The sequence below is a fragment of the Lynx canadensis genome, chromosome A1, assembly GCF_007474595.2.
Source record: "Lynx canadensis isolate LIC74 chromosome A1, mLynCan4.pri.v2, whole genome shotgun sequence".
NCBI lineage: Eukaryota > Metazoa > Chordata > Mammalia > Carnivora > Felidae > Lynx > Lynx canadensis.
The window spans coordinates 231,869,025-231,885,056 of NC_044303.2; the positions used below are offsets into that span (position 1 = coordinate 231,869,025).

The 16,032-nt window shown below is 50.9% G+C and overlaps 1 protein-coding gene across 1 annotated transcript in view; it reads right to left on the reverse strand.

Moving 5' to 3' along the window:
- The window catches only part of ANKRD33B (ankyrin repeat domain 33B), an 82,383-nt gene extending 66,637 nt beyond the window's left edge, over positions 1-15,746 (reverse strand). The window contains exon 1 of the mRNA XM_030332494.1: positions 15,393-15,746. Coding sequence (XP_030188354.1) covers positions 15,393-15,746 — 354 coding nt within the window. The remainder of the gene's footprint in view (positions 1-15,392) is intronic.
- Positions 15,747-16,032: the final 286 nt, after the last annotated feature.

Here is a 16,032-nt window from a genome sequence, read left to right on the forward strand (position 1 = left end):
CAAGCACTGGGCACAGACCCGCCCGCCCCACGTGCCTTTGGCCTTGGAAAGCAGAGGACTTCAGGATCCACTGGGGCAGGTGAGATTAGGGTTTGTTTGGTTTTGGATTCTTTTTCCCTTGTTTAGGAGAAGGGTTCCAAGTCCACTGTAACAAGAAGGGAAAGAGAGAGGGCAGGACGGAAGAGGCTGGGCAGACAGCAATGAGTGGATAGGAGCGGGGGCTTGAGGGGGTCCAGACCCACTCAGGGAGGGGCTTCGTGCTCCGAGAGCAGGGGTGACCGCAGTGCAGCTGTGTGTCCTTGGCCTTGACTGAGCACTTCCCCTGCTCCCGTCCCTGTCGCGACACAGGTCAAGGGCAAAACCAGCTTGGCCAGCCCAAGGAAACACTGCTATCCCTTGATGCAGGATCAAGGAAAAGGGGGTGGGGGTAACAAGCTTGAAGAACACTCCCTCCCTCTTCTCTTCAAAACAGAAAGCCAGGATGCGCCTGGGAGGGACAGAAAGCCTCCCAGGTTGAACTGAAACACCGACCAGGAGATACACGTGCAACCCATCAGGCTTCTCAGAGCTGAGCGTCAGAATGTCCTGGAGGGTTCGCTGACCACAGGGCGCCAACCCCACCCCAGAATTTCGGATCCAACAAGTCAGGAGCGCGTCCCCAGCTGCTGCTGACGCTGCTGGGCACTTTGAGGACCTCAGTGACCAGTCAGCAAGACGACGGAGGGATGCCCAAGAGGAAAGTTCGGCCTGATGCTCAGTGTGAAACGGGTCAGGTTTGGGGCTGGGCACCCTTTTGTAAAGACTTCGGTCCTGTTCATACGTCGCAACGTCTAGGAAGTTTATGGTTAAGACGCGTGAAGGCAGGACCAGCACATGTTACCCCATCATGTTAACCCCATCGCGCCCGCGGCCGGTGTTTCCTGCAGCCGAGCGAAGGCTGCGTTCTGTCATTGAGTCAAATGCCACGATGTCTTGCCATAAAGTGACAGGGATCTGGTTCTTCCTTCATAAATTTCCTTTCGCAAATAATGTAAATGGTTAAAACGGATTAGTGGCTGCCTGTGGCTAAAGGGTAGGCTGGGATAGAGGGTCACAGTTGGAGGTACAAGTTTTCTCAGAGGGGATGCGGACATTCGTCTGTGAATGTCCCCAAGTCCTCTCAACTGTACCAATGCGGCTGCTGTTAACACACCCATTTTCCTTCACTTTCCCCTTCGCATTACTTCCTTCGAGTTTGCCTTTGGGGGATTCCCCATCACTCCGAACCTTAAAGACTTACATTAGCTTTCCTGTGAACAAAATTTTTTTTTCTATTCCTGGACATCCTATGACGACTTAATTTTACTCATGTAAACATTTTTTTTTAATCACAGAACAATAGAATTCTACCCTTTCAGACACAGAGACTGTCTTCATGTGAACCCATCCAAATCTCCAGGTGGACCCCCTTGGGTTTTTTGAAAGTCGGGTACCTGTGGTTCTCTCCACATATTATATAAATAAACTACGTACCTCCTCTGCAAGTAGAAAAATATTTTAAATCATTTTTAAAAAATTCTTCAGCACTTGATGTATTAGGAGGTGGGGCCTCTGGAGTGTGATGAGGTCAGGAGGGTGGAGTTGCATGATGAGATTAGTTCCCCGATAAAAGAGACCCCAGAGAACTCTGAAATGGGGTAAAAACATGTTTTAAACAGCCAACATTCAGGAACAGCCACTCCTTTGAAAAAAAAGAGCTTTTTTCTTTTTTACAGAAACTTTTTGCTAAAGTACGCATGTTGCTGATAAGGAAATACAGCCCCCACGTATTTGCCAAAGCTCTTAGGTCGAAATCAAGTCATTTGCAAAATGGTACATGGAAACAGCCCAATGCAAACGGAGTTTTTAGTTCTTTTCAAAGGGCCCCTCCATTGATTTAACATTAGGAACCCTTTATTTTTCTATTTTTAAAATGTTTATTTATTTATTTATTTTTGAGAAAGAGAGAGAGAGAACAAACACGAGTGACCGGGAGGCAGAGCGAGAGAGGGAGAGAGAGAATCTCAAGCAGGCTCCACACTGTCAGCACAGAGCTGGACTCTGGGGTCGAATTCACGAACCGTGAGATCATAACTTGAGCTGAAGTCAGGAGTTGGACACTCCACCAACTGAGCCACCCAGGCACTCCCACTGGGAATCCTTTCAAAATTAAGTTAACAGCATCTTACTGAGCACGATGGGGGGGGGGGGGGAGAGACAGAGAGAGAGAGAGAGAGAAAGCACAATCAGGGGAAAGGGGCAGAGGGAGAGAGAATCTTTAGCAGCCTCCATGCTCAGCACAGAGCCCCACACAGGGCTCGACCCCATGACCCTGGGATCATGACCTGAGTGGAAATCTAGAGTCAGACGCTCAACTGACTGAGCCGCCCAGGAGCCCCAGTTCCAGTTTTTAAAAAAAAAAAAAAAAATAACTCAATTCACTCATACCTCATTCTAAAACCAATGGATTTAGATCTGTTGACACCAAAGAAAATTTCAAATTCACCTCAGAGTTCCTGGTGCATTTTAGGGAAATGTATTTATCCTACTTTTCACGTGTGGCAATGGAGACTCAACCCTCCTCTCCAGGACCCACCCGAGGGCCCTTCCTGATCAAGGGCTCCCCTGCCCCCCAAAAGTACCCTCAAGAAGCTACACCTGTCATGTGTCCCACGTGGGTGCTGTAGCATGATAAAACAAAACAAAACAAAACAAAAAACAGCCCAGAGGTGCCCGGCTGTCTCAGTCGGTCAAGCATACAACTCTTGATCTGGGGTCATGAGTTCAAGCCCCACATTGGGCATAGAATCTATTTTAAAACAAAACACAACAGGGGCGCCTGGGTGGCTCAGTCGGTTGAGCATCCGACTTTGGCTCAAGTCATGACCTCACGGTTCGTGGGCTCGAGCCCCACGTCGGGCTCTGTGCTGACGGCTCAGAGCCTAAAGCCTGCTTCAGAGTTTGTGTCTCCCTCTCTCTCCGCCCCTCCCCCATCCGTGCTCTCTCTGCCTCTCAAAAATAAATAAATGTAAAACAAAAACACAGTCTGAGCAACTAAATTTAGGTAAATGCTTCCCTCCCAGGGACAACCCCCCCCCCCACCACCACCAATATAAATTAACACCACAGCTTCCCTCCAAGATAAGAAGTCCAGGTGCCACTAAAGGAGGAAATCTGTGGTCAGCAGGTCTTTCAGCTTCCCTCGGGGACACTTCGTCTGTGGCCCCAACGGGTGACCGACCACTGGATCTGCCAGGGCACAGGGGTTTCCCAGGAGGCTGGGCTTCCAGGGCTGCCTCAGGAAACTCCCAGATGCAACGGAGCAGGATGATAACCCCGCGGGGCCACCGTGTGCCCGCTGAAGGCGGCCTCCCCACTCCATCACGACGCAGGGAGGCTGTGCCAGAGACATCCGAGGTGGCCTGTCCCAGCGCACCCTTCAACAGAGGAGGATGTGCGGTGACAAGATGCTCCTTCCCCGCTCCTCGGTGCCTATGTCCCTTTCCACTGCGGACGAAACAGGTCCCCCAAAGATCTGGATCCCGTGAGGCAGGACAGTCAGCAGGGAGACGCATCTCCTGGTAACAAAAGGACCCCACGGCGCGGCAACCCGGCTTCAAAGCCTCCTCGGCGGAGTCCGGTGCAGTTCGGCACTGCTATAAATGGACGTGATTTCCTAGAAACCCACCCATTATCTAACCCGAAAGAGAAAAGACCGAACTCACAGCGCTGGTAAAACTGACCCAGGAGCTGAGTCACCGCTGCTGTTTTTAGCACATGACTACTGTCCCTCGTGTTTTCAAATACAAAAGCTGGAAGGTCTGGGAGGAAGCCATACAGACCGACCCACTTGACAGAAGGGGCAGGGCCAGGCCCTTTGGAATGCCTGGCTCGACCACGTCAAGGAAAAGTAGAAACGGAAGGAAACTCTGGAAACCCGCTGCAGTGGCATCAGACTGTGAGAGTCTCCCGATGGGCCAGGGCTTCGATTCCAGGGCTCTCCGCACTGACCTGCACTCGAGGACAATGCTGAAGAACGAAAAAGGCTTGTAATGATTCCCCAGCACACATATGCCATCTTTCCCCTCCTCGAAGTGCTCTCCTTCCTCATCGGTTGGGAGTCTAAACCCTTCTCGTTCTCCCCCGAGCCTCAGACTGCTTCCCCTCCACTTCCTGAGGCAGCGTCTCAGTCTCCACCCATCTGGAATCACAGGTGCTCCCAAGATGCACCAAGACGGGGCGCCACACCCTTCTCTCCCTCCCATCTAGCCCGACACCTGGCTTCATTTGCACCCATGGCACCAACTGCCGCTCGCTGAGTATAAACGCTCAACATGGGCTCCACCCTCAACGTTCCTGTGGTTACAGAAGAGTCATCACCAACTAGACATGCCATTCTCTTGCTTCCTCCTTTTCTCTTGGCTAAGATTGGAACAGCCGTACTGGAAACCATCTTGAGATTAACTCTCCATGGAAGCAATAGTTCCACTTACTGAGTGCCTGTGATGTGCATTCTGCCTCGAGCCTCTGTAACGTGTTGTTATTTCTATAATAAGCATCCCCATTTTACGGCTGGGGATCTAGAGGAAACTCAAGACGAAAAGATCATGTGACTTGTCCACTTGTCACGGTAACCAACCTGAGCCCGCCATCTTTGGCCACCAAGCTGCTCTAAGAAAAGTCCCAGAGCTCTTCAAACGGGTGTACGTGCCAATCACATCAAGGCCTGAGTGAAGTACTGATTCTGGTCCAGTAGGTCTCGGGAGGGCCTGGGATCCTGTATTTGGGAAAAGCTCTCATGTGATGCCAGTGCACGGTAGCAATGGCTCATACATCTAATATTCCCAGCGGGTGCCATTCCCACACATTAACCAGGTCTGACACTGCTTTGCTTTTCTAAAAACTATAGATCTAAAACTGATCTATTACTGGTGGTAAGGCTACAGATAAAAGGTAACGCATGCCTTCATTTTATTTTCCAATTTTTATGCGGTGGTAAAATGGACATAAAATATCTCTACCTTAACCACTTTTAAGGGCTGCCTTCCTTCATTATTATACTGGCGATCGTGAAATAATGACACGGGCCATCTGGGTGGCTCAGTCGGTTAAGCGTCCGACTCTTGATTTTGACTCAGGTCACGGTTTGTGGGTTCGAGCTCCATGTGCTGACAGTGAGGAACCTGCTTAGGATTGTCTCCCTCTCTCTCCCTCTCCCTCTCACTGCCCCCCTTTCTCTATCCCTCCTCTGCTCTCTCTCACTCTCAAAATAAATACTTAAAAAAAAAAAAAAAAAAGAATGATAGATTCACAGAACCCCCCCCCCCCCGCCCCGGTGTCGACATGTGACAGAATTACGGGGCAGGGGCACCACCATGAAATGCACATGGCCACCATCCACAGAGCTCGCTCAGCTGTGGGGTGGGTGGGGTGATTCTCTGCCATTTCAACCCACGTGTAGACCACCACAGTCCAGATGCAGGCCTGGCCGTCACCACAGGCCCCCGCCTGCCACCCCGTTAGGGAGGCCCTCACTCCTCCTCTCTCAGAAACCCTAGCCCCGGCAACCCATAAGCTGGTCTTCATTGCTACAACTGCATTATTTCAAGAATGTTACACAAATGGAATTACACAGCCTAACTGCCCACCTTCCTTTATGTTTAAATCAACTTCCTGCACCTTCCGTCGTCTCAGGAAATGTGCGACCCTGAATTTACGGTAACACCCTGCTCCTGCCTCTTCAAGGGGCTCGCCTCTCCACCCCCCCCCCCCCCCGGCCTCTCTCCGCTGGAATGGCCCTCGCTCGGCAGGTGCTGTATCTGATCCAGGAGTCAGTTAAATCCCAGAAACAGAAGCAAGAGAGAAATGCTTGACTCCACATCCTATCACTTGCCTACTCCGGATTGAACTTATTCAGAGCTGACATGAATACACCTTGGGAAGCATACATCTGTTTTTGTGACTTTGAAATTGCTCTCAGTCCCACGACTCCAACCCAATTTTGCCACTGAGCCGTCACTCGAGATTTCATGTCTACTGTAATTTCCTATCTCTGTCTTGGTAGAAATAAGTAAAATTCACCTTCAATTGTCTTTCAAACTTAAGAACATCACTTGAGGGGCGCCTGGGTAGCTCAGTCAGTTGAGCGGCCGACTTCGGCTCAGGTCATGATCTCATGGTTCATCAGTTCGAGACCCACGTCGGGCTCTGTGCTGACAGCTCAGAGCCTGGAGCCTGCTTCGGATTCTGTGTCTCCCTCTCTCTCTGCCCCTCCCCCATTCATGCTCTGTCTCTCTCTGTCCCAAAAATAAATAAAATTTGAAAAAAAAAAAAAATTTAAAAAAATTACTTCCCAATTGTCTTGAATGAAACATACTTTCTTTGTTCACATATGTTAACAACTTCTCTACAACCTTCTTATTTCTTTTAATTAAAAGGAATTACAGGGGCGCCTGGGTGGCTCAGTTGGTTAAGTGTCTGACTCCAGCTCAGGTCATGATCTTGCAGTTCATGAGTTCGAGTCCTGCGTTGGGCTCTGTGCTAACAGCTCAGAGCCAGGAGCCTGCTTTGTATTCTGTGTCTCCCTCTCTCTCTGGCCCTCTCCCTTTCTCTCTCTCTCAAAAATAAACATTAAATTTTTTTTTAAAAAAAGGAATTACATATTATTTTATGTATGGAACTACTTACTTTGGAGAAATCATAGACTATCACTTGGTTATCATTTAGAATAACTGACCCAATAGGCTGTAAGGCTAGTCTCAAGAAATTTCAAGTAAGTATCATATAGACCATATTCTCAGTATGGTCTATATGTGCTGTGCTGACAGCTTGGAGCCTGCTTGGGATTCTCTCTCTCCCTCTCTCTTTGCCCCTCCACTGCTTGCACTCTCTCTTTCTCTCCCAAAATAAATAAACAAATAAACATTAAATAAAAAGACCATATTTTCTGAATCAGGCTTAAAAAATTCATCTAATAAAGCTTAAAAATACGTATTTTAAAAATGTTAAACATAATCCTAAATAACTTCTAGATCAGAAAAAGAAGAGGGGCACCTGGGTGGCTCAGTCGGTTGAGCATTTGACTCTTGGTTTGGGCTCAGGTCATGATCCCAGGGTCATGAGTTCAAGCCCCACATTGGACTCTGCACTGAAAATGGAGCCTGCTTAAGATTCTCTCTCTCCCTCTCCTTCTCCCCCTCCCCCATGCGCTCTCTCTAAAATAAATAAGGAAGAAGAAAAGAAAATCCTAATGCAAATTAGAACAATAAGAAAATACTGTATATCCAATTTGTAGGAAAAGCAAAACTGTTACTTTAATAAACCTGAAGGAAATAATATTTTTACAGACAGAAACTGATGACATAGTGAGGAAACAGATCCAGAGGGGTGCCCGCACGGCTCAACTGGTTAAGCATCCCACTCTTGATCTCAGCTCAGGTCTTGATATCTGGGTCGTGAGTTCAAACCCCACACTGGGCTCTGCACTGAGCCTGAAGCCCTACTTAAAAAAAGAACAAAGAGCAAAAGTTGACTCTCTAAAAGAAGTAATTGGATGGATATTTTGTATGATATTCATCACAAAAGAGAAACAGCACAAATTTAAAAATATACTAAAACAGCTAGAAGACAGTTATAACAAACATTAAAAAGGAAACTCTATAAAAACTTCCGACAATTGACCTTCAAAACTTAGAAAAAATAGGAGACTTCCATAGAAAAACAGCCATTTCCATAACGGACTCAGGAAGAAGAGAAAATCTGAATTATCCCATAACCATTAGAGTTACTGACCTAAACATCTGACAGGACGGCTTGGATTTTAGCAACTTAAACAATTAGTTAAATACTTAGAGCGTTTCCTATCTCAAAGCCATATATAGCAGTTCTCATGCAAAATCGCTTTGAATAGCTTGCATATTATATTGATATAAATGTCAGACGAATAAATGGTATTCCAGGAGTTCGTATACCTCGTTATTTCATATTTCTAGAACGCCTCTGCCTTAGTCTTCCCTTACAAGTATAGGATGAAAAAGCAATCTGATGTTCAAAATCACCCCAACCACTACCCCATTCCCCATGGACACCCAGAGGAGGCAAGGGCACAGTGGAGAGACCCATGGGGGGCTCAACGGAGCAGCGGGAGCAGCCTGGGGTCCTTCTAGAACCCGGCTCTCCTGACGTACTAGATGCCTTCTCCCCTAAGCCTCACTTTCTTCAACTACAAAAAGGTGGGCACAAATAACCTCTAAAATCTCTTCCAGTCCCAAAATCCCATGACAGGGGTCTTTCTAAATTTCTAAAACCTTCACCCAAGCTACGACCCAGCAATTGCACTACTAGGAACTTACCCAAAGGATACAGGAGTGCTGATGCATAGGGCCACATGCACACCAATGTTTATAGCAGCGCCTTCAACAATAGCCAAAGTATGGAAAGAACCCAAATGTCCATCAACTGATGAATGGATACAGAAGATGTGGTTTTACATACCATGGAATACTAGTTGGCAATGAGAAAGAATGAACTCTTGCCATCTGCAGCAATGTGGATGGAACTGGAGAGTATTATACTACGTGAAATTAGTCAGAGACAGGCAGATATGTTTTAACTCATATGTGGAACTTGAGAAACTTAACAGAAGACCATGGGAGAAGAAGGGAAAGGGAAAAAATTAGTTTCAAATAGAGAGGGGGGCAAACCGTAACAAACTTAAATACAGAGAACAAAACTGAGGGTTGATGGGTTGGGGGGAGAGAGGAAAAAGGGTGATGGGCATTAAGGAGGGCACTTGTTGGGATGAGCACTGGGTGTTGTATGTAAGCGACGAATCATGGGAATTTAATCCCGAAGCCAAGAGCACCCTGTATGTTAGCTAACTTGACAATAAATTATTTTTAAAATAAATAAATAAATAAAATAAAAGACCATTTTATAGTAGATTAAATATAGAAGCAAATATGAGAATTTAGCTTATACTATAAAGTCAGACATTAAAGAGTTTTTCAAAAATCTAAAACAATGGGTAAAAAAACTCAGAAAAATTAAATTAAAACAGGACTTTGGGAACTGATGCTTTTTTTTTTTTAATGTGTATTTATTTTGAGAGGGGTGGGGCTAGCAAGAGTGGGGCACAGAAAGGAGAGAGAGAGAAAATCCCACTGACAGTGCAGAGCCTGAAGCAGGGCTCGAACTCATGAACCGTGAAATCGTGACCTGAGCTGAAATCCAGAGTCAGACGCTTAACCAACTGAGCCACCCAGGTGCCCCAGGAGCTGATGCTTACTGATATTGGATGGTTAGGAGGCAGAGGCTCTTAGTACCCTCTATTTGGGAGTCTATCTGAAATTTTCCTTCAAAAAACTAAGTTTAAAATAAACAAATAAATGCTCAGGGTTAGTGAATGACATCTTTTACAAACAAAAGCAAATCCACCCTCAAGAGGGCTTGGCCTCGTGACTTGCTTCAGCAGAAGGGACGCTGATCCTTTTTCGCTCTCCTGCCCTGGAGAACAAGCCCAGGCCAGCCTGCTGGAGGATGAGAAAACCCACCGGACAGAGTCACCCCAGATAAGACCTCCCTGGTCCTGCCATCGTCAGCAGACTCCCGCTGGTCTCAAGTCCAGCCAAGATCAGCTGAGCTGGACCGTCCTTAGCAAAATGTTTACTGTCCTACACGCCCTGGGGGTGTCACAGTTATTCCTTATTCCACATTCTTGTGTCCAAGGAAAACTGGTACAGTTGTATCAAAAACACATGGGAGACTCTTAATGGTATAATAATGGGTACATTCGTTCAAACCCACAGAATGTATAACACCAAGAATGAACCCCAATGTAAACCATGGATTTGGGGGATCCTAATGGGTCAATGCAGGTTCATCAGTTGTAACAAATACACACTCTGCTTGCGGATGTTGGTAATGGGGGAGCCTATGCATGTGCTGGGACAGGAGGTCGATGGGAAATCTCTGTACCTTCCCTTTAATTTTGCTGTGAATCTAAAACTGTTCTTAAAAAATTACACTTAAAAAAAAAATCAGAGACGGGGCACCTGGGTGGCTCCGTCAGTTAAGCGTCCGACTCTCGATTTCGGCTCAGGTCATGATCTCCCAGTTCATGAGTTTGAGCTCCCGGCGGGCTCTGCACTGATGGTGTGGAGCCTGCTTGGGAATCTCTCTCCCTCTCTCTCTGCCCCTCCCCTGCTTGTGTTCTCCCTCTCTCCCTCTCTCTCTCTAAAAATAACTAAATAAACTTAAAATTAAAATAAAATAAAATAAAATAAAATAAAATAAAATAAAAATAAAATAAAAGCAAAGATTCAGAAAAGCACATGGACCTCCCTACTGATGCTGGGCCCAGAGCAAAGCCCCCACCCCTGCATGGTCCCTGGGGAGGAAGAAGCACAAATCGGTCGGCCTGTCTGCCGCACGCACGTGTCGGCTTCAGCTGACCGCCTCTCTGCTCCCGCCCCTCGGGCTCCGGTCTAATCTGCTTGTTCTCCCTTCCCACCCCTCCCCCACACTTCAGAATCTACGATAACACACTAACATACATCCCCAACAGCAAAGTCAAGCTCCCTGCCCACAAGCTCTCGCGCTTGACTGCCTGCCGGCCCTCAACTCCACAGAGGCCAGAAGTCACTTTTCATCAACGCGAGGCCACTCTCGGCACATTCAGTGCATGAGGCCTGGGAGCCGCCGAAGGGCTGGGTGTGAATTCCAAACCACCTGAGTCTCAGTTTGGGGAAAGGTGATTCCAAAGTTTGTAAATCTCCCTGCTGCATTCGAAAAACAAACAAAAAACAAAAATCGAACCCAAATTTTTCCTTACGGATGTGTCAAGATAAAAGGCCCTGTCACTGCTGCAAATGTGTAAAACGCGAGTGAAGGAAGAGTTCGCCCGTGCCGAGGTGTGGCTTTGCTGAACCGAGAGACAAGAGACAAAGGGGCGGAGGGGCCTTTGGAGAGTCCCTAGAAGTTAACCATATGTGAGAAGAGTTACAGCAAGAAAGGAGTGCAACAGGGGTGCGTGGGTGGCTCAGCTGGCTAAGCATCTGACTTCGGCTCAGGTCCTGATCTCGCCCTTTGTGAGTTCAAGCCCCGCATGGCGCTGTCTGCTGTTAGGGCGGAGCCTGCTTTGGATCCTCTGTCCCACTCTCTCTCTCTCTCTCTCTCTGCCCCTCTCCTGCTCGTGCTCTCTCTCTCTAAAAAAGAAACATTTTTTAAAACATTAAAAAAAAAGGGGGCGCCTGGGTGGCTCAGTCAGTTGAGCATCCAACTTCGGCTCAGGTCACGATCTCGCGGTCCGTGAGTTCGAGCCCCGCGTCGGGCTCTGTGCTGACGGCTCGGAGCCTGGAGCCTGTTTCGGATTCTGTGTCTCCCTCTCTCTCTGCCCCTCCCCTGCTCACGCTCTGTCTCTGTCTTTCAAAAAAATAAGTAAACATTAAAAAAAATTTATAAACAATAAAAAAAGGGAGTGCAACATTTTCAATTTAGCATAATTGGGTCTAATTTGGTTCAAGAGCTATCTGACACGCAAAGTGCTGTTCTGCAACAAGGAAAGCAGCACAAATACGTCCTTTGGCTTCAGTCCTGTCTCCAGAGCTGTCACAGCCATAAAGGTGGAACTCGGGAGATAATAAGTGGAAGAGAAGAATTAAGAAAGAGAATTATGGCAGCTTGCAGTGTCCCCAAGTCAGAGGGAACAAAACCACCATAAATCTAAATGACAGCAAGAACACAGTTTGAATGTTACTGGAGAATCATCTGACAAATATTTACGTGTTGCATATTAAAGTATGCAATCCTTTCAGAGCAATAAATATTTTAGAAGAAAACCGTATGCTGACCCACATCCAAGATAAAACCCATCTCAGGAGCCAGGAGAGAGCACGTTTTTAAACAAGACACATCTGATCCTTGGTTACTCAAACCAAATGAAACGTCTGTCAGCTCAGGAAGCACGCCCTTCTTAACTAACAGGAGATTATTAGCTCAACAAGTATACCCAGAAAACCTTTCAGAGCCTTTACAGACATTTCTCTTCTAGAAACCTGGCTGTGGGCAATAACTCTGAGCTGTGCATTCTGCTGTTCGCGCAATTACCCCTCTACTCCCAAACCTCTCTCTAGGGCTTTCTGTAAGGTTTTTACTGTCACTCGTTGTGGTAAGCTCGTAGATCGGGCCCAAAGGGCTCATGCCTCAGGGCCTTTGCACCTGCTTTGCCCGCTGCCCAGTGTGCTTTCCCCCACCTATCTTCTCTACACCTTAGTCAGATGTCACCTGCTCTCTCAAGTGACCACTCTCGATCCCTGAACCCCTAGACTGTGCTTACCCAGCTCCAGAGGCTGCTGGCTAGATCCCCGCGAAGGTGCCCCTGAGATGAGAACCTGAAGGCAGTGGGTGAGCGAGTCATGCGGCCATCTGGAGAGGCACACCTCAGCCCCAAGGCTGACCGCTGTCATGCTGAAAACAGCTGGCTTCCCAATCTCCTGTTTCTTAGCCAGCTGCCCTGGGCCAGCCTCTTCCCACCTGACCCAGGTTGGCCTCTCCAGCTCGGGCTCCTACATCCCCCCCTCTCTGTACCACCCCACAACCAACCATACTGCCCCTGCCAACACCCCCTTGGCTCGGTCAGCCAGATCAGAACATCTTCCCTCCACTCCCCCCAAGTCTCCCCTGGGCTCCCGGGATGCTACAAGCTGCTTGCATCGGACACATTAGCCCCACATCTCTTTAGACTGCCTTCGGGGGCCCTGCCTCTGGCTCTAAGCACCAGGAGCTATTACTCTCTGGGTTCTCTCCTCAAATAAAAGGTGGCCTCGTAAAGACAAGCACTGTTTGATTTTTCTCCGCGTCTCCTACGGGACCTAACCACTGCCTGGCACAAAACACGTCTGTAAGAAACGCTATGCAATGACTCGCTACCCCATTTGCCACTGGTCGTGTATTTGCACTTTACAACACTTAATTCTCAGTTTTCACAGGAAGAGGGAGGCTGTTTGATCAACAGAATCCAGGAGCCACTGGGAAGAACGGAAGCTCTGGCCTCCCTCCTCCCCCAAAGCACCTAACGCAGGACTTGCTCCTGATGAGAAGATACAGGGGCCCAGGGGTCTTGCAGTCTGTCAGACGGGTACCGTTTCTCCATCCTGATTTGGAGGGGAGCAGAGAGGAGGAGACTCAATGCAGAGGAACAAACAGAGACTCTGTAATCAAGGGGAAAAGCCGAGAGAAAAAGAGCTTTGCCTGGCAGAAGAGAAAAGTGCCGGAGGAGGCTGGTGAGAAACAGACAAGATGCTTAACAAGGGCCGTGTCAGGGGCGCGTGGGTGGCTCAGTCGGTTGAGCATCCGACTTCAGCTCAGGTCATGATCTCACAGTTCGTGGGTCCGAGCCCCGCATCGGGCTCTGTGCTGACAGCTCCGAGCCTGGAGCCTGCTTCGGGTTCTATATGTCCCTCTCTCTCTATCCCTCCCCATTCATGCTCTGTCTCTGTCTCTAAAAAAAATGAATAAACGTTAAAAAAAATTTTTTTAATAAATAAAAAAATAAACAAGGGCCATGTCAGAGCGCCGTGTGCATGAGGGGGTCGCGTACTCACCACGCCAGGAGGTACAACTAGGAAACCGAGGTAGAGAGGCTGGACCCTGTTCCGCTGTCCATCTCTACTGTCCTCCCCCGATGCTATGCTGAGGGAATGGCTTTCAAAAGTAGCCCAGAAACCCAGTTGGTCAGGCCCAACTCCCCTGGCATCGGCTTATCGTTCAGTTGGCCTGAAGGCGGCCGTTCCCAAACTTTTATTTTTTGCCCCCGAAGGGAACATAATAAAGCTGAGCCCAGGGGAGCCTCGAAGTGGGGGCTGGACAAGCCAGGCTGGGCCTCTGCCCACCCGGGCCCACTGGAGACCCCAGGCTGCCCAGGACACAGGACCTACCGGCCCCCCACCATGTTCTTCCAGATCCCTGTGGGGCTTCCTTAAAAGCAGGGCCTGATGCCTCCTTCAGGAAAGAGAGTTCTCCTGTACACATCTGTGTGTGAAAACTCACCTGAGTAATAGCCAAAGCAGAGGTGCAGAAAGGGCCCCAGCGGCCCACGCACCTTCCCAGAGAGGGGGGAGGGAAGCTGGGATACAGGCACTGTCCTGAGTCACAAGGCCACGGAGGGCTCAGGGCTACACCAAGCACAGTCCCTTCTGCCATTTCACACGCTTAGTCAAGTGAGCCGCCCAAGTGGCAGAAAGTGACACCAGCGGGTCCCAACTTGACTGAGCCGAGCCCAAAACACAGGCAGAGACAAACCACCCTGCTCCAGAGATAAGCCAAAGACACAGGGTCACAGCGCACAAGTAAAATCGCGGCCTGTCACCTAGGGCAGGGGAGCAGGTGCACCTGCACTCCAGAGTTGTGCAAGGCTGAGGCTGCAGACGCCCCTGGAGACTGTGACAGTCAGGTGAGAAGCTGCCGCTGTCCACCCAGCGCAGGCTAACGGGCACTTGGTCGCTGTGGTCGCTGTGCGGTTTTTCCCTCCGTGTGTTGGGTTGTTCTAGTCATTCTCAAGTCTTCGAAAGCCAACTTTTTCTTTCCTTTTCTAGATGCGCCCTGCCATCTGTGAGTCTTGACGTGATTAATGGATACCCCGTGCCTCTCTCCACCTCCACCTCTGCCGGCCCTATTTGGTGGGTGTCGGCCCCTCCACTGCCCTTCCGGAACCTGCCTCCGGGGCCCCCGGCTGGCCCTGGCTCCTGACGGTGACCATGCAGATCACGCTCGCAGGTCGCCACGCGGGTCACCAGGGGCAGCAGGGCCGGGGGCTGGGTGCGGGGGAGGTGGGCGGCAGGCATTCCGGGAAGCAACTCCGAATCCCTGGGGCCTGGAGGCGCCCGCCCGCGCTCGGGCGTAGAAGGGAAAGGGCAAGGTCACCGAGGGGCGCCAGCGGGGCTCCGGGCAGAACCGTTTTCCTTGCAGGCGAGGAAGGGTAACGGTCGGGGGGAGCCCAGATCGAACAGCCCCGACGAGAGGTGTCCAACCTGGATCCGAGCGCGGGCCCCCGGGGGTGAGGGTGGGGGCGGGGGGGGAATTCAAGGGCAGGAGGACTCCGGGGGCGGGAAGCGACCAGGAGGCGGCGAGGACGCGAGATTAGCGGCGTCTCCCGCGGCGCTGTGACCTCGGGCAGCGCCCCCCACCCCGCCCCCGCCCGTGACCCCGGCCCGGGATGCGCAGGCCACCCCCGGCGCCGCACGCGCCGCACGCCCAGACAGCGACGAAGAGGCGCTCTAGGCGGCGGCAGAGGCGCCGCGGGAGCCTGGGCAGAGCCGGGATCGGGGTGGCGCGGAATGGCAGGGAGGGATCCGAACCCTGCGGAGAAGCCAACTTACCCGGCCGTTGCGGTCGGTCTCCTGCACCTCCTCGGCGCTCGGCCCCCGCCGCACCAGCGCCCTCAGCAGCCCCACGTCGTTGGCGCAGGCGGCGCGCAGGAGGGTCGCCTCCTCCGGGACGCCCTCTGGGACGCTCTCCGCGCTCGCGGTGCCGTATTCCTCCTCGCCTCCGAAAGGGTAGAAGGAGTCGTCCGAGGCGATGCTGCGGGTGTCGGGCAGACACGAGAAGTCCTCGTACTCCTCGTAGTCGGCAGGGTCCTCCCCGGCCTGAGCGTCCCGGGGTGGGGACGGCGGCTGCGGAGACACGCGGCGCGCCCCGCCGCCCTCCGGCCCGGGCCCGGCCAGCAACACCATGCCGGCGGCCGGGGCGCGGGCCGGGAGACCGGGGCGCGGGGCGTGCACCGAGGTCACCGCCCCTCGTCCCCCGCGGCCCCAGAAGAGCCGTGCTCCGCGGGCCCCGGCCCGGCGGAAACGAGCGCCCGGCGGCCGCGCTCGAAGACTAAAGTCGCCGCAGGCGGGAGAAAAGCCCCTCGGGGGTGGGAGGAGCCGCGGGGGCTTTCCGGGCGCGGCGGGCGGGGACCGCGCGGGGGGGAGGAGGGCGGGGCGGCCGCGCGGGCGGAGGCGCGCGACCCGGGTCCCC